At 31.7% G+C, this 19,749-nt stretch overlaps 1 protein-coding gene across 2 annotated transcripts in view; it reads left to right on the top strand.

Annotated features, from left to right (window-relative positions):
* Positions 1 to 19,749, top strand: part of LOC128993903 (carboxyl-terminal PDZ ligand of neuronal nitric oxide synthase protein-like) — a 304,439-nt gene that overhangs the window by 177,132 nt on the left and 107,558 nt on the right. For both annotated transcript variants that reach the window (XM_054417995.1, XM_054417993.1), the window contains exon 2: positions 13,600 to 13,671. In XM_054417995.1, the coding sequence (XP_054273970.1) occupies positions 13,600 to 13,671 (72 nt within the window). The remainder of the gene's footprint in view (positions 1 to 13,599; positions 13,672 to 19,749) is intronic.

Here is a 19,749-nt window from a genome sequence, read left to right as displayed (position 1 = left end):
TTGGATTGTTTAGGGGAAACTTTCATTTAATGGTATTCTAGGATGAATTTTGTATGTTATTAGCAATTTTTTTTTATTTTTAAATTTTCGGTATAATCTTCTATAATTTCCATTAACTTAGTATTTCGTTTTTTCCACCTAGTATTAATAGTATTTCATCACATCATCTTTACTACACCAATTTTTTAAAAGTTAAAATTTGATCCAAAACGTAAACATTTGTTGTGATTACCTTTTTTGTATTTTTTTTGGGAACCTTCCAAAAAATCACGTTAGGCTGAACCATAGCTTCCTCTACAAGAAAACACAAATGGCAACGCCGCAGTACCGTCCTATCGGAATAGCCGTTGTACCAATTCATGACAATGTTTCTCCGCTATGTTTATGTTTATCCGTTATTGTTGTTATTACTAACGCAGCGGCCTTGTATAAGACGAGGTACCTTACTCCTCTTTCGGTAAGACTACAGACAATTTAATAAATTAATCAATAATTAAATTACTTGCTATTTACCACCTTTCCGACTGGAATGGTTGTAACGCGTCAATGATGAAAACTTACCTTTACACTATTTTCATAAATAATTAAATGAATTCACCTTACTGATACATTGATCGATTTGTGAATTAATCTAATCTTTGTGTTAATCCCACTAACCGATCATCGAATGACAAACAAACTCTTACACCGCTGTCAAGTTTGATCGTTTAAAGTTTTCTGAAGTAATAACTTCAAACGTGGTAGTAGAAACTTCAACAAGTGTTCACAACTTGTTTGATATCTTATCAGTCCCTCCAAACAGATTATTTATTGAGTTACATACAGACATGTAACTCAAAAGTTACATGGCTGAACAACTAAATCCGGCTATGTACAGACATAGCCGGATTTAGTTGTGCGCCTAAACATATCTATACACATGTCCTTAAAAAATGAAAAATACCCCTACTTCAACAACCTGCAGACTAAATGAATCATTCGCCCCATTAGATGTTATAAAATATTTCTTTAATAATGTGAGTTTTCCCCTTTCAAAAACGCATTGTATTTAACGAGTACTTTCTAGGTTTACTGCGAACGAGAAGGTAATAAAGTATGATTTTTGGTAGTAAAGTTTTAAAGCGTAGTATGAAATAGTATATTTCGTACCTAGGGCCGAAAATGAGGTTTTGCCAGCTCGAGATATGCGGAAAAAATAAATAGTTTGCTAGGCAACGGTGACAATAATACCATTCTATTGCAATGCTATGGATACTGATTGTGTATTTAATATGCATTCATGTTTTAAGAAAGTAAGCGGGCAGCTGATTTTTCGACCCTAGGGATGTAAAAACCTGCTCGGTCCCCAAATGACGATGACAGCTAGCATGGCCAGCAAAACGTAACTTTCAGCCACCAATTAACGTATGTAAAACAGCCTAAAACATCATAGTGTGGTAAAAAAAATAGTTTTGTTAAATTTGATCAAAATGTATCCATAAACAAGCAAACTACACCAGTTTACATATTCTTCATAAGATTAAGTAAGCCCTATGAAACCCATAGAAATTCCCGTTCCTATAGTTTAAGCATTACGGTTTGCAAACTAGTTCAAATAAACGTTTATACTGTAATAAACTTCATAAAAGTATGATAATTTCTGCTCGAGTTATCGTGTATACATTTTAACGGATGGTTTTTGGTCTCAAGGGTCATCAAAACGATAAAATCTGCCTCGGTTTTACGTTTATAGCTTATTCGCAAAACCACTTCACATAAAAGCTATTCATAGAAAACTATTTACATTAGCTGTACATTTTATCCCATGACCTTAATCTATTCCTTCTAGCGCCTTAGGAAGTAGTAGCCTGTCTAAATAATATTAAGTTAAGTCTTGTAAAGTGGTTCTGAAGCCGACCTAACTCCTCTGAAGCGCGTATTTGTACCATTCGTAAAGAAAGCAAACCATATGGCAAAATGTTTTTACTTCAGTTTTACAAGTAATTGAATTCTAACCGTGTAAAAATTAAATTTACACTTTTCACCAATGTAACTCATCTACAAAATGGCGAGTTCCTTTTTATGTGACACAAATACGTAAAAAATATCGCTTAAACATTGATATTATTTCGCGCCATCCACCACATTCTTCACCATGCATTATCAGCTGTTCTTCCCTCTAGATATGAAATATTGCTACGTCACTCAATATGTTACCCGCCAATATATCAGATGTAACATCCTTACTTTGTATGCATTTTCTGCTGGCAATATTCTGTAATAGGGTGAAGTGCTTAAGTTTGTTTCTGTTCTGGGAATACAGTATTAAAGGAAAACAGTAAGTTGTGCAGTTTAATATTTGTAAGGATTTAAATAATCCTTAAGAAAATATGTATTTATATACTAATCTATTAGGTAATTGTTCGTAATTACAAACAATTCAAACTTCTTGAGGAATTGCCCTAACTATTAATCTTGCATAGGGGAGCAAGCTGGTCTAGAGGTAGAGCACAGGGATTCGTTCCCTGAGTACCCGGGATCAAATCATGCCAATAAATAATGGGTTTTATCCACATGATAAAGCTGCAACCCTCTAAATCTAGTATGATAGTAATGTGTTGCAGGATAGTTTCTAGACTTTGGGATTGCGTAGTTATTATTTCGATAAAACTCATTGACGATTTGACGGAGTTTGAACCCGAAACCTCATGGACCGAAGATCCGCGCTCCTAGACCAGCTTACTCCCTGGAGACCCCCCTAAGCTCTTAATTCAATTCATCCCGTAGCAAATATAGGTTACTTAAAAAAACTTTTTCGAACTAAATTCTCCTCCCACTAAAGGCACACGTTTATTTTAAAGGTGAAAAGTTTGTTGACTCAAATAAGTTTTATTTGAAATCAAATGTGTTCGAGATACTCCTCGCTACAGCAGTCCCTTATGTGAGATAAGGCAGGAACACGTAGCCTCACAAACGTGCCGACACATGCAAATACCTAATACTACGTGAAAATGTTTGGTGCAAGGAAAAATAAACACTCCATACCGATGATAGTTGTATCATAAGATATTCTTGATAACTTGATGATATTCTTATAACTAGATAAAGTATATGTCCGAGAACATCTTTTTGTGTACCTTAGATCTAAATTAAGTTACATAATATGTTTCAAAAATTTATCTTATGGTATTTTTTGTTGGTAATTCTCCACACATAATTTTCCCTCAGAGACTTATTGTTTGTCTTTTCAATTATAATGAACCTGGTTTATTTTATTTATTAGTTTTATTATATTTAATTTGGTTTATTATTATTTATTTTATTTCCAATTTTCAATTAGGTGTGAACTTGGGACACATTGATGGTTGATTGCCTTTATCTCTGACTATCCGAAATGAGATTAAGTTAAACTAGCTGTTACCCACGGGCTTTTGTTTATTTCAGCTTTACTTAACCAATCAATAGTTTTATTAATACCAAAGATTACACATGCTACGCAAAATATTGCTCAGAATGTGTAATATTTCGCGTAACATGTGTAATCTTTGGTATTAATAAAACTATTAATTGGTTAAGTTAAGCTGAAATAAACAAAACAGAATACAGTAATACAAACAAATAATCACATCTGATTTTAATAAGGTAATAAATTGAAAGAATAACAAACAAATAAGTACAGTTGAGGTATTTTTAACATTAGATTGATGGAAAGTTCCCTTTAGAAAGAAATTACGACCTTAAAGGGCAATTTATGAAATAATGGATAGTTTTGCGCAATGTTTCTCGTCATGACGAACATTTTAAGTATATGGTTTATGGGGGTTTGACTTGTAGTTTTCTCAAAAGTTCATGGATACTTTGGGCTTTATATATGGATATTATTTCCTAACATCTTATGACGCACAATAATGCTGAGTCTGTTCGAGCCCTTCTTGTCAGTCGATTCCAAGTCTATCTAAAACATGTTTCGAATGTCAATACCCAACCTGTCAGATCGAGATGTTCTGTTTGCGATAAGGAAGAATTCGTGTTGCGGACCCTTTAAGGAAACTGCGGTATAAATACTACTCTAATATAACATTGGTCCATAAGGTCTAAAGTGCCTGGTTTTTCGTCTGTTTGTTTGTCATTATTATAAATGTATCCATAACTTTTAAACCTCTTAAACAATATACATCAAACTCACTATATGAGTGGCGATAGATAAGACCAACCTTTGCAGACAGTCTCAAAATGTTTAATTCCTACAAATTCAAAATAATGTTCACTCAAATCATTTTTATCATTTTATAATTGTTATGTTATTTTAAATATTTTTCACAGTAATATACGGGGTGTTTATTTTATTGTTTTGACCTAAGGAACTAATATACAAAATATATCCAGTGATTTTTTCATACACACCACATGTACGCAATAGCTTGTCCAATTATTTATTTTTAGTATTAAATACACAAGGTAAACGTAAACTAATAAATCGTCATTGATTTTAGAAACTCTGACCTAGAGAACCCTATTTAATAAGGAAAATACGGTTTCATTTAACTTCTACGTATTGCATCAGAGACAGACGCCATTTTTATGCATATTTTATATAAACTGTAATAGAAGAATGATGATGTTTAATATCATTCCAGCGTAGATTTTAAAATAGTGTTCAAACTTTTAGTCCTCGCCGAATGCTGGTAATAAAAATCCAAATTGCCCTCGAGCTTGGAAATATTATGTTTACAGCAATTAATATCAAACAGCATTTTCAGTGGGGCTAAAGATTTTTCGGTTATGTTTTTCAATAGTTAAAACATTGTTAGGTTAATTATAGCTTATGTTAAATAATTTATTCTGTGATTTCTGTAGTTATAAATTTAGTATTTTCCTTTTTGGACTTATTTTAAATAATTGAGTACCTTCGATTATTCAATAAATTATCATACTTTAAACCTAATAAAACCACTATAAAAATAAACCTACTAATGTTAACCTACTGATGTCATCAGCATTATTGTTTATGACCTCATCATCTACAATTACGTAAAACGCCATTAGTAGAATCTTATATTAACTTAAAATAAAATCTACTGTTATTTATTATTTCCATTTATTAAAAACACATCTAGTATTTATTTAGGTTATTTTGTTCTGTATCAAAAGCCAATTTTTTCGTATACATTTTTCATACCTAATTATAGAATTTAAAAAAATAAATAAATATAAAAACAGTGATAGAGAAGTTTGAGATTAATTTCATGTTTTCTTGATTAACGTAAAGTTGTTGGCTAAAATTTCAATTAATAGCAATACCGATGATTAAATAATAATTATTAATAACAATATTAAAATGTGTTTAATCCATAACGAAAGCGTAATTTAGTGTTTCATGTAAAAGATTAAGTAAACTTCCAATCCAATAAAATTAAAATAAATTGTCTGCCGGTAAAATATAAATACTAGTTAACAATTGTAAGGAAGTAAAGTCCACAAAAGTACCCTAATTAAATTACTATTGTTGTAGTAAAAAAATAAAACTTTACTATATATAGATTATTTGCAAAAAAAAACCCTTTACTATCGAAAACAACATTTTCGCTGTCCATTATTTCTGATAGTTGTGTTGGTAAGTAAGTACTCTCAATGCCACACTCAACACCAGTAACAAGTATTTGTTGGCTGAGCTATGTCGCTGAAGTGGTCTCAGTTACGGTCTTCTAAGCGGTTTCTAGTCAAAGGGAATTTCCGTGAAATCCTCAACAGCACAGTAAAGTATGATGTCACCTTTTCGTGTTATTATTTTATTGACTATTGCTGATCATAGTTCATATAGGCCCATAAGTGGACTGATTATAATTATGTCTTGTTAAAAAGTTAAACAGAAATAGTAAAACTAACGTATTGTACGTAACAAGTATTGAAAAATACTTAAATAATCTTAAATAAATCTTGATGAAGTACTGAGTAAACTCTTTGTACAGATAATTTAATAATAATTAAAGTTCGTCGATTCACCCGCGATGTCAATTTGTATTTTATATATTTTCCCCAATTTCCCTATGTAGCTATTACCATAGGTATCATGGTAAGATTTGGGCCCGGGAACGATTTACTTTTTCATTTTGATGTCCCCAGAGGTCAACAACACTATTCGTTCAAATTTGTGGAGATTTATGGGGTAAAAATAGGTATTTTTTATTTTTGACCATAAAAACACAAAACTTCCGAATTTCTCTCTAGATCATCTTAAAAAGCTTAAAAACACAAATAATTTAATTTATTGAAGTGTTTTGTGCGGTTAATGGTTACATAGAAAATTTTAAAAATTTTAAATTCCCATGTTATTCTTATGGGGAATATTGTAAAATATTGTAGTTTGCTTGTTTTTGTTTATGGATATATTTTGATCAAACTTGGTAAATTTATTTATTTTATACTAGTCTATTAAAATTTTACTAAAAAACATTATTAGCCACACTGTAGCAGCAAAACCTAGGTACTCGTTTAACTTATGTTATTTAAATAGATTTAATTGAATATAAATTCAGGAAAATTTTAATTCGCTTAGTCTGCAGAATTTACTGTGGCGGGTATATTTTAGAATGCTGTAGGCCTATACCTCATGTTACGCACCGTAAAATATTTTTTATAATTTTAAATAAACTGGAAATATTATTTTTAATACTTTTATAATACTTTTTTTATGAAATGGTGACCATACATAGTAGGTATTTTAAGCCAAGTATGAATGGAGATGATTGTAGGAGGAGTGGCGCGATCTTGTAGTCTTGTTAGTGACTAGGCCGACATTCCTTAGACACAGCTGTTAATTAATAGCCCATACAGCTAATGGCAACTAAGGGACCTACAGTTTATAGTGGAATCCGAACTACATTTCTTTGCCTTGGTATATACGAATTGGTCTAATTATCAGGATAGCACTGCGGGTAGTCTTAGTACTCCCTCGTGCGGACGTTAATCCACACCAGGGGGTATCGCATCCACAGTGCATGCCTATAAATATCCACAATTCGTGACCTCCTAGTAGCTGGATTACAGGACGACGCCACCCGTCCCAGTCGATGGTTTTAATTTATTTTTTTTTATTATTTATATTTATTATATTTATTTATTTTATTTCGATGGTAATGGCACGATAAGTTTTAAAAGTCATTTTCTCAACGTACTCGTAGTAAGTGTGATATATAAATGTTTACATCTTACCTTTAAAGCTCCAATGTACCAAATTACTCAATAAAGTAATTTTGCTATGTAGCTGACATTGTTTAGCGTGATTTTAGTGAATTAACTTTAATAATGGAAAAAATATAATACATACTATTTAGCAACGATCATCAAAGTTAACAAATATTCTAAGTAAAATTGAGACTAACACTAATAAAAATTGTATTAGGGATACGTAAATCCTAAACTTAGTGGGATCCTTCTTTACAGTACGCTTTATTCTATCGAATATAAGCAAACAATTTTAAAATTCTACTAGGCCCTATGTAATAAGGGGAGATAGAATATAAGAAATATAAGCCGTAATAAAAACGTGAGAAGGAATGTTAATCATTCTGTAACAAATTGTTTTTTCAAAAACGTAATCGTGTATTTAGTTAAGAAGTTAGGATTATTTACTAATTTAATTACTGAGTAATCAGAACCAAAAGGAAAAGAGGTCTAATGTTTAACTTCTCAGTGGTTACCCCTTAATTGAGGTTTCCACTTAACAGCAATTATACGTAGCCCTTGTTATTTAATGTAATTCAGTAAATGTTTACATTTACTTGTTCCTTGTTTTAAATTAGTGGTCAGTTTATTCTTGAAGTGAAGCCAGAATTTTTAGAGACAAACTTAGTTAAATTAGTTTGTTTAAATGTTTTCAGGGTTTTTAATAAATTAAATATTTACGTTACAAGATTAAACGTTGGCCATTTAACAACAACAAACATAAACTACTCTATACACTCTATACTACTCTATACAATATTAGTGGTATGGTTTGGTTCCTTTTATATTCATGCAAACTGATATTTCAAATCTCGGTTGCATAAATCGTTATGCAGAACACTCACCAGATGAAGCTCTATGTACATTCATCTGTCAACGTTTGACAAATGATATGAAGAGCATCATTTGTTACTATGAAATCATGGTTACTACTCTTACCATGTGACAGAGTTTAGTGATGTTTGAATAACTGTAAACATTATAGTTACTTTAAAGTAGTATAAAATAATGATTTCAAGTGAACACACGACTTAATTATGGTTAAACATTTAGGCACCTTCTTGTACGGGTTTTAAAACTTTAATACTAATATGTGAAATAAAACGCGTTTCTACTATATTTGAAAATAAGTGAAGTTGAACTCATACACAAAGCTTCACACATTATATTAATTAAATAATTTGTGATATCTAAGCCTACTTATAAGTTTTGCAAAACAAAAAAAAATATTTTATAAATAATTGTACTAATGCAATATTATTTTATAAAAAAAATTACATTTTAAACTAGAAATATATAACTTTAGTGGTTTGTTTGGATTGTGAAATGCATATCGTTTGACGAGAGCAATGCCACTGATATCAAAGGAACGAATTCATCCCGAAGGGATTTTGTTACCTCTCTTAATCCAAATGTCAGGGAAATACTTCACTAATAGCGCTTCTATTTGTTTTATAAAGCCTCAGTGACATCGAATTGCAACATAGATATTTGGGTTTTCGTATCCTTTTGAATAAATTTATCATTTTCGTATTAACACCATTGCAAAAACGGAAGTTGAATTGTTTTTTTAAGACTTTACTACTTAAATTTGCCTTTAACTTTAACGGAATTTACTTTAAATTTGGCTAAACAAATTTTTCTTGGCAGAAAAAACTTTCAACTAATTTGGCTAAATTGTTATTTTGTGCTAATGTTAGTGCTAATGAATGTGTTTTTCCAGTTGGACCTTAAAAGTTTTTTGAAATGTTAGCTATGAAAACGGTAATACTCATAGTTGTTGTTATGTTCTGGTTATGATTAATATTGTACCGTAATTTATAAAGTATGAAGTAATCTACGATGTCTACCCACCTTTTGTATTATGAAGAAATAAACACCGATACTGAAAACGTACTTTACGTTACGACGGTAAAATTATTTTTAACTCTAATATTTACATATCGACGATTATAAATTCTACTGAACCAAGAATATTTTGATTCTCGTATGCTACATGGCGACTCAAGTTCTATTTGTATTGTCACGTATCGGACATCCGCAATGCTCAGCACAACGGGCTGCATGACAACTCACCGACTACATGTTGATGAGGTGTCACTGATATCGACACACTCGCATCTTACATGGGTTACATGTTTAAAAATATCACTGGGATATGTTGCCGAAACTTTGTTTCCCTTGTTATGTAAAGTAAAATACACGGTAAGATTCTTCCTAATTTATATTTATTTGTTATTCGATGTAACAATTTCACTGTGATTATTTTTTTCTACATTTAAAAACCTTGAAACTCTGAGTCTTGAATAATATTAACCGTAAAAATGATTTGCAGTAGGATATGAATATCGCGGGAAAATGGTTAATCAGAACCAAATGAAAATGGGTTTTTACAAACGAGTTTATTATGACTGTTTGAAATGTCTGGTACATCAATTCAAAAATAGCTACCCTTTCGTGGTACACCCGGAGTATATATCGAGTACTTAATTAATTGATTTCATACTCTGAACACTTGTTCTTCTTAGGATCCCATGAAATCTAATATCCGGAGACCTAATTGCTTTTAAAGTTCCTTTGTACCTTATATGCAACCAATCAGCAATCAACATTTCATTCGTGCCAGAAAATGGGCAAAACTAATTGTTACGTTCAAATTTGAATAGTTTTCTGATCAAACGAAGTATTTGAATACAATTTAACATAATTTTTTATTTTACTTTTTTATGTCCTACCTTCATCTCCTAGGACGCTAGTTCTAGCAAGAAACTGTTTTACATAAACATCAGGCTATACCTAGTGGGTTGCAGCGTTAGCATATATAAAATCCATTGGTGATTGGTGGGATTTGAACCTAGGACCCCGGGCACCGAAGCCCCGAGCTCTACCACTAGACCAGCTCGCTCCCCTGACCCCATAAAAATATGTAAAATGTTGATAATAATTAAGTCACTTCGAAGTACGCATCATACTGATTATATAACCCTGTTTTGTACCTTAATAAAAAATTTTATGAGAATCTTTTTATAAGGTATGAATAGTATAAATGAATGTGTAATTTAACCTTTTTTACCCACCACACATAAATTTTGACACATAAAAACACTACAACTTCTTTTCCTATTAGTATGTTCTGGTATCACAAAGTAGCCAACAAAAAGCATATTCTTTAAAAGGATCTGACTCTTGTCAAGTTTGATCGTTTAAACTTTTCTCAGAAGATACTTTAAACTTGACAACAGTTTTGACATGAAACATCTTTGCTCGTTTATAAACCGTTTATCGAATACTAAAATACTTGTACCTTCAATTTCCCAGTGTTATGTTTAATCTTCAACTTGCAAGGGTAGTTTCTTGTGTATTTTTAGTAATAAAAATTTAAAATCAGATTTTTTGAATGAACGATCTCATACCCTAGTTTCCTATTGATAAACACAATTATGTAAGGTGTGTTTGGTTAAATTTTGATTTCATAGATTTCGTGTGACAATTGTCAAACGTGTTGTCGAGTGTCCAACAAAAAAACTGCTAGTGACAGTTGTCTTTAATCGAGTTTAAGTTTTAAAATTGCAAAAAATCTCCCTATGTTCGAAGACAGGTGTTTTCACGACCTTGGGTTTGTATGAAAATCATACTTTAAGTCGTACCTCATTTTGAAGTGTTTTAAAAATAATAAGAAACCGCAATAACTTAATATTTCAACCTCAACTCAGGAAAAACTATTAAATACCTCGTCCCATATCCTAAAAATTGCATCCATCGCAAACTTGGTAAAAAAGTATTTAAGAATGACATGTTATAGTTAGTATATTTTTGACTACACAAAGTGATCCCTAAAAGTTCCCTAAAGACGCAGCCCTAGTGATATCCCATAAGTCAGGTGGCCGCCGGCGTCTTTCCCCAGTTTTCTACAAAGATTTATCTATGTTTGCGCCGCCTTCGTGGTTACTTCGCGTTAAGTCGTTAATCATTGTTTTGACTCAGAGATTCAACTTCCGTGGCTAACTTATAAAGTCATCCATTTTCATTTCATAAACAAAATACAAACTTATCTCTCTGAAATGTGTCATTGTTGTAGGATTCAAAATTTACTTATTTTAATTTTTAAATTGAGCAAAATTAGTAACACTTTTAGAGTTATTTTTATTTTATTACCAGATTTAACAGAACATCTATATTTTCCACGTGGTGTATTAATATAATATTATTGAAACTTAATAAATGATATTTGGAAACCAAAACCACTGTGAAAATTATGACAATAATAATTTTTGCTAAAGTAAACATTGGTTCTTATTGTTTATCTTTGCTGATTAGGTTACAAAAACTTTACCTTATTGTATATTTTTGCTGATGAAGGAATTTCCTTTACTCATACGTTTTCGTTCGAGACCTATACGTACGAGACATAATCATACGTACGACACTCAATAATACGTATCAGGAAACCCACTGGTCCGACACGACACCTTCCGTCAAGTCTTCGTCACCTCCCGACAAAATTGCTTTGCATGACTTTAAACGGACTGTAACCCACTAGTCACACACGACACCTTCCGATCCGACACGTCACGACAACATTGTTCTCTGGTGCATTCTTGTCGGATGTCGGATCCGTCATTTCTCCACTCTGCGTGCACCAGGCCTAGATTTAGTCACTGTCTAGCTTTGTGTGTGATCAAAATATGTGGAACGGATATAGAACATGTGATCACAAGTGTGTGATGATTTTGTACAATTATTGGTTACGCAGATAATTCAAAAAATTGTTATTTTAAAATTCCCATGTTATTCTTATGGATAATATTGTAAAATATCGTAGTTTGCTTTCTGATGGATAGGCTATATTTTGATCAAACTTGGTAAATTTCTTTATTTTATACTAAGTTATTAATATTTTACTAAAAACCACACTTTTTTACCCTCCCTGTAGCAGCAAGCATAGGTACTCATAAAACCTAATGTTAATTAAATACATTTAATTGAAAATCAATTCAGGTAAATATAAATTCGCTTAGTCGGCAGGTTTGCTGTGCAGGGGTATTATTGTTTATGTTTTGTATTGTACTTTTTGCTAATTTTACTGTAGTAAATTAATTGTAACCGGAATTATCAAGGTGGGTCTAGGAAGGTCCTTGACCATTGTAATCTCTCATACTAACAGAGATCGTCATAAATGTTATGGACTTTTTTATTATTTGCTCTTGTCTCCCTAACTACTGCTTGTGAACGGTATGTGATCACATGCTCCATAGCAACTGGCACTGTTGGAGTGGAGGTGTATTTCTCGTCGGAGGCCTACTATACTGTCGGAGCCCGTCGGACCAATGGGTTAATGCCTTAAAATTGCGGAAGGTGTCGTGTCGGAGAGCGTCGGACTAGTGGGTTTCCTACAAAGTCGTATGTACGGGACCCAAAGATACGTACCAGACCTAATCGTCTCGTCAGTTCAGTTTTTAGAAACGTAAAATTCCGAATGCGATAAACGTAAAAGTATTATTACTTATTAAAATATCTCCCATATTTATTGTTTTCTAGAAGTTGAAATGTAGTAGTTGCGAATCGTTACAATACTAGCAATACATTCACAAATAATTAATTTATACCAAAGTGTTATTTATCAATTTAATTTAAGACATATCTTAATTTATATTTACAACAATTCTCTATTTTCTGAAGAAAAACTTAAATGACATCTGACAGACAGCGTGAAATGTTTCATTTGTTAACATGAACAAGTGATGTTACACGGAAAAGGAAACCATTTTGTAAATTGCATTGAAACTCATACGAGCAAGTGCTTGCCAAGTTTCTTTATTCATTTGCTTTCTTTATTGACTTATAAAATTATAAATTAATAAAACATAGGTGATCCATTTTTATAATTAGTTTGTTAGTTAAGTCAATTTGTGCAGAATGATAAATCGTTTTGTATTTGATAAATGTTTCACAAATTGTTTATGCATTTCGTTAGAGCCACTTAAAAAATAATGGTATCTTGTCTATGTTAATTAATTTTAAAGGCAAGATTGCATAAACGTTTGCTAATACGGAATAAGCTAGGAACTTATTTTTAATGCGCTACTTATATGGATCTTATAAATAAATCTTTACAACTAATCAATTGGTAAAGCTTATTAGGTAAAATTTAGGGCCTTTTACGTTATTTCATTACCACTTGTGGAATGTGGTTAGGTTAGGTTGTTCTAACTCTATACTAAACTCACTAACCTAACCTAACCAAGGTTTAATTCACTACTGCTTCTACTGCTAATAATATATTTCTCTAAAGACTATTAGTAGTGAATTAACGTGAAAGGTCCAAAATTTAAAATATTCAAATTATATATTCTGTGGATTATTTTGTTTGATGTACAACTTGACTTTCTGTTTCAGTACATTGGTACCCTAGACGTGCCCAGGCCTACAAGTAGAGTGGAAATCGTCGCCGCAATGCGTAGAATACGTGTAAGTTTTTTCAATCTATCTCATCTATTTGTAATTTTTTTTATAGACATCAGGTGTTAAAATAAACTATGCTTAGTAGAAGATTAAACACACTTTCGGACCTTTTCTGTTAATTCACTACCAGAATTTAGTATACGTTCGGTTATGATTGGAAGAGGTCAGTAAACATAGTCTTAACCTAACCTAACGCAACCTTGCCTAACCTTACTTTATCTAGCCTAACCTAACCTAATATATTAATTAGTGGCAGTGAATTAACGGAAAAGGTCCACAATTTCCTTAACATTTACAAGTAAAAATGAGCTAAAGACATTAAAGGTTTGTGTGTTCCGTAGAGCTTTATTGCATAGGGTGTTCTTAAACTTTTTTAAAAATACTACTTCCCAATAGAAGGACATTTGTATATTACCCGCTAAAGATCATATTACTGTACCAAAATAGTTAAGCGCATTTGCTAAAATATACATTGAATTGGGGACATTTATTTAGTCGTTACCAGAAATAAACTTCAAATTCAAACAAGCTTCAGATTTTTAAATCACGATTGAAAGTACACTTGATGAATCTGAAGTCATTGGTAAAGGATAATGTTTAATTTGATGTTAAGATTTTTTTTCTGCGTGCATTATCTATCATTTTATAAACTAAGACTAATAATTGACTATTTAATTTGCTTGATATTTTGATGACTTGTGTAAATAATGCCAATTGTTTGCTGAACAAGCGACTTCAATTACATTTAATTAGTTGAAGAAGAAATACCCAGTTTACTTAATTTTTCCATCAAGGATTTTCGTTGGCATTTCTTCCAAGTTAACTTCTAATATTGTTATTTTGCGTCTTAGTTTTTCACTAGATTCTTTATCTGTTCAAAAGGAGTTTCTTAACTAGTTAAGAATGGTTATAATTTTAGAAATTAATCAAAATGTAATTATTTGTGAGACATTAGCGAAAAAATATTTCTACTGCATTAAAGTAAATTTTAAATTTTTTTCCAAAGCAAAACTAATTAAAATAATGAAACTAATCAAACCAACTAGTAGTAATAATGAACTAATTAAATCAATTTAGAAGCAAATATATTTTTTCTAGAACGTGTCAAGTCCAGATACCAAAGTTGCTCTGCACTTTTAAGCAGTTTATGTAACAAAGCTTGTTTGTACTCCCATTTCCATTTTGTGGCTATTCGTCGATATGATTTATTGCATATTGTGTAACTGGTTGACTTTTATGTGCTCCTGTTTAGCTTGTAACAATGTTAAAATTTAAAATTGGATAGTCAATTTCCAGTTTTCTTTCCGCCATAAATCATGTGTAGTTTCAAGTTTATGAGCTCATTTTGGGACCATTTATTTTTCAAACGACACAATTGCTTGTTTGTGACTTTCCTACGTACTAAAATCCCCCAAGTACGTAATTTTGTACGTGCTTGTATATTTCCTAGGGTATGATGAAGATTCACTAATCCAAAGTCATGTAAAAAGCTGGGTTTTCCTAGACGCGGAGTCGGCCAGCGGAGAGCGGACAACGGAGAGCGGAATTGAAATTAACATGGCATTCCGCTCCGCTGCTAGGAAAACAGTAACATTAAATTACCTAAGACAAGCTGAGTCCGCTCTCCGTTGTCCGCTCTCCGCTGGCCGACTCCGCGTCTAGGAAAACCCAGCTTAAGATTTTCGAAATCTGTTGAAATGTATCAACATGTTAAAAATAGTTTGAGTACGCCTATTAATCATTTTAATAATAAAATGTACCAGAAAAACTCATATTCTCAATTCCTAGTTAGCTCTGGACTAAGTTTACTCGACAACTTAAATTATTCAAAAGTTATTAATCTTTTAAAATAAATAATACTACATACATATATTGAAATCAATTCTGAAGGTAAAACTTAACTCAATAACTGGTCATGTACGTTTAAACCACTTCAATGATCACGACAGCCAAAACTCGTTATCTTTTAAACAACATTTTTTTTATCCGTGTAAAATCATCTGACTATACTTAGCCTAATTATTTTTTATCGTGTTAAAAAAAAATAATCTCTTGTAATTTGGAAAGCTTTGATTTACGATTGTGTTATTTATATAGTAACAAATTATAGTGATTTTATTGTTACGTTGAATTAAATAGTTGAATACGGTAGTACTATTTTTATATTAAAATACCTTATTAAGTTAATATTAAATGCAATAGCCTCATTTGGAAACAATTGATCATAAACCTGAACAGCAGGTGGAAAAAACCAAATCTATTTGAAAACCGATTACTTTTTATACAAAGTTTATGTGAAAATTGTACCTAAACACCTAGTATATACAGGGTGTCCCGGAACTCTTTACCAAAATTTTAGAGCATTGTTCCTGAGTTAGAAATATATGTAAATACCATATTTAAATTGTCCGGAAGTCCTTATTTACTTACACAGCCACCATTTTGTTTTTTTCACTTATTAATTTTTTTCCCAAAGAATGGTTTAACATACGAAATGGAAACTTTGCACAAACATTTATGACAACCAAACAAAGCTAGAAAAAAATTATGAAGATTTTCCAAATTCATAAAACAAAATGGCGGCCATTTAAAATTTTTGTAAAATTAACGGTTTTTGAGTTATTTAATAAACAAAATTTTAAATGGCCGCCATTTTGTTTTATAAATTTGGAAAATCTTCATAATTTTTTTCTAGCTTTGTTTGTTGTCATAAATGTTTGTGCAAAGTTTCAATTTCGTATGTTAAACCATTCTTTGAAAAAAAATTAATAAGTGGAAAAAAAATGGCGGCTGCGTAAGTAAATAAGGACTTCCAAACAATTTAAATATGGTATTTACATATGTTTCTAACTCAGGAACAATGCTCTAAAATTTTGGTAGAGAGTTCCGGGACTTCCTGTATAATGTTAATGTCCTTTTTGCTTCTAGGATAAAAAAAATCAAATATTTTAATTAAATATCAATATTTTTACTTATGGTCCCTTAAAAATTTTGGCAACCGGAGATAATCCTAACCATCTAGTTTTCCCTTAAAAATATTTTTAGATTGTGAATTTAAATGTTTTTTTTTTTTACTGAACTTCTAATAAATATAACACCAATACATCTGAACAGTTACCAAACGTTATATCATAGATTACAGGAGTAGACACTTTATGCCACTTAATGTAACTCTTTATGACACTGGGTCTACTCACTCTACTTTATTCTATGGTAATACAAATATACAAATAAAATACTACATTCTTGCAAATTGTACTCAAGAAGTATAAGAATTTATAAAATACATATCATATAGATAACCCTCGAAAATTTGAAAAAATTGAGGTGAAAAAGAAAAGTAATAATGAAGACACTACGAGCCCGCACGTTTAAGATTTACAACCCTTAATGTTCCCGGCTAAAACTCTTACCTTATCTTCTACACTCCTTCCGACGTTTTTTAGTTAAGTTCATTATTTATGTATACAATTATAAATATCACGACTTTACGGGGTAAAAAATGTAAATGAGTAAGAATTTGCCTCATTTTAAAATTGTAAAAGTACTCGAACGACTTTGCTTTATATTTTTCAACGTAAGTTGTAATATAGCTTTAGTATTTTAAAGCCATGTGTACAGCTATAAACATTTCATAAATGGTAGATGTTAATCAGTTTAAAAAAATGAGAAAAGTAACACTGTTTACAGTACATTAATGATGTAAATATAAGTTTGACCAATGAAATGCTTACTAGCTGGATTTATACAGTTTGAAATTGCAAAGGTGCAAAGTACACACAGGTATTTGGGTTAAAATACGCACATAGTGGCGTCCCCATCTTAAATTATTGATAATTGATGATTGATAGTATCTTGTATTTTGTGTCTCAATTATATGTAATTTACATTAATTTCAAATAATAAATTGCTGAGTAATAGCTATACGATTTTAAAGAAAGGGGGTTTTCTGACAACAGAATCAAAGTGAAAGTAACTCAATGACCATTCAAAGGTTATTCCCCAAAATGCATGTCTTATTTATTTGTTTTATCAAAAAAGCAGAATGTCATCTTATGAATTTGAATGTTTTGACGAAATAAACATTGAATTTCGAGTTGCTCTATCACATATTATAAATTTAGTTCATTCATTGCAGACAGTTTTCTTTCAAACCATTTTCTTCCATTTTTTAAATCTAATTAGGCCTACTGTTTACATATGGTTTGTATCGAAGAAACCTTTTTACAAATTCTCAATATGCGAGCTTGTAGTTCATTTTAGGCAGTTTCCACAAAAAAAAACAAAATCCTGGATTATCACAATGTTTAATTTATTAATTGAATACATTAATTTTCATAAAGTAAAATGTATTCCAATTACACGTGAGGCCTTCAGGTCTAATTGCAATCGATTAACGAGACATTAGAGGAAACTGCAATAATTGCAATACAGAACAGATGCATTAAACGATGAGTGCAGACGCACCGATAATACAGTGTTCCGCACCGTGCATCGATTAATTTTTCGCTCTACATTTTATGTAGTTAGCATACTTAACATTCAACCCTTCTATTTATTTCACCGTAATAATTCATATGACCTTTCTTTATGGTTGAATTTTTCAAGAATTCTCCGAGGAATTTTTTAGTTGTGAAAAATTTAATCACTAGGGCATAAAGTGACTCTTTTCGATGAGCGAGGGTTGAAAAGACACATTTTTACCCTTGTGATGAACTATGTGTTCATATGCACCTTTATTTAAACAAACTATGTTAGAAAACTTAAATAGTTTTCGTTTATAACCTCACAAAACTACGTCTAGCTAGTTTTCTATTTAATTATGTTTAATTATGAATATGGAATTGACTGGGACGGGTGGCGTCGTCCTGTAATCCAGCTACTAGGAGGTCACGAATTGTGGATATTTATAGGGATGCACTGTGGATGCGATGCTCCCTGGTGTGGATTAACGTCCGCACTAGTGAGTACTACGACTATCCGCAGTACTATCCTGATAATTAGACCAATTCGTAAATTACAAGAAAAAAAAAATGTGGTTCGCATTCCACTATAAACTGTAGGTCCCTTAGTTGTCATTAGCTGTATGGGCTATTAATTACCAGCTGTGTCTAAGGAACATGTCGGCCTTAGTCACTAACAAGACTACAAGATCGCGCCACTCATCGTACACTCATCCTTCAGTCATATTTGGGTTAAAATACGCACATAGTGGCGTCCCCATCTTAAATAATTGATTGATTGATTGATCATAATCTTTGTTAATTACGTTTGTGTTAGTGTACATTAAGTTATCGATATGTTGATCTACTATTTAAAATAAGGCAACAATCAACTAAAATCGATACATTCGATATTTTCTAATTTAAATTTAAAACTGAGTTGACAACAGCTGATTTTTACTCCCTAGGGTCTAAAAACGTTTTTTACTCCCTAAAGAGTAAAAATGCTACTTTAGAACCGCAACGCATGCATTAAAAACGGCTGCAGTATGACGAAAACAATTTTAACTGAACGCAGTTTTAGTCAATGAGACCCGTTTGAACTTAAACTCTTCGTCTGTTTTGCTGACATTGGTTAATTTAATGGAAGTGTTTGAATGGATGTGTTCTTCTCTCCGACAAATGGTCCTCGTCCTGACAAATAGTCAACGCCACGTAATACATTTCCCGGCGACATCCGCCATCATTATATTGATACTGTGCTTCATCACTTGAATAAGTCTAAATTATGTCTTTAAATCCATTTAAGATTTTGCTGGGAAGAATTTAAATTTAATTTTTGTCTACGGAGACAAACGTTTCAACAGGATAACAGACAAAAGGACAGATTTGAAAAAAAACTGGTTTGTGGCAACTTTTTTCGTTGATCAAAAATGTTTTTCCTTCCGTATCCGTCTAAGGACCATTTTTTCCTCCTATTTTAAAACTCCGTGTGATTCGTAAAGTTGAGAGTCCCTAGGCTCGGCTAAGGTATGTATGATGGAACCTGCCCACTTAACCTTTGTCTACCCGAGACTGACCTGGTCAGTCCAAGGTACTGACCAAGGTATGAGTGTCAAGAGACAGGTCCCGTCGTACACAC

This window comes from Macrosteles quadrilineatus, unplaced genomic scaffold (genome assembly GCF_028750875.1).
Source record: "Macrosteles quadrilineatus isolate MER2022 unplaced genomic scaffold, UCM_ALF_1.0 Scaffold_5__1_contigs__length_97177068, whole genome shotgun sequence".
In the NCBI taxonomy this organism is placed as follows: Eukaryota; Metazoa; Arthropoda; class Insecta; order Hemiptera; family Cicadellidae; genus Macrosteles; species Macrosteles quadrilineatus.
This window is presented reverse-complemented; position numbering and strand designations above follow the sequence as displayed.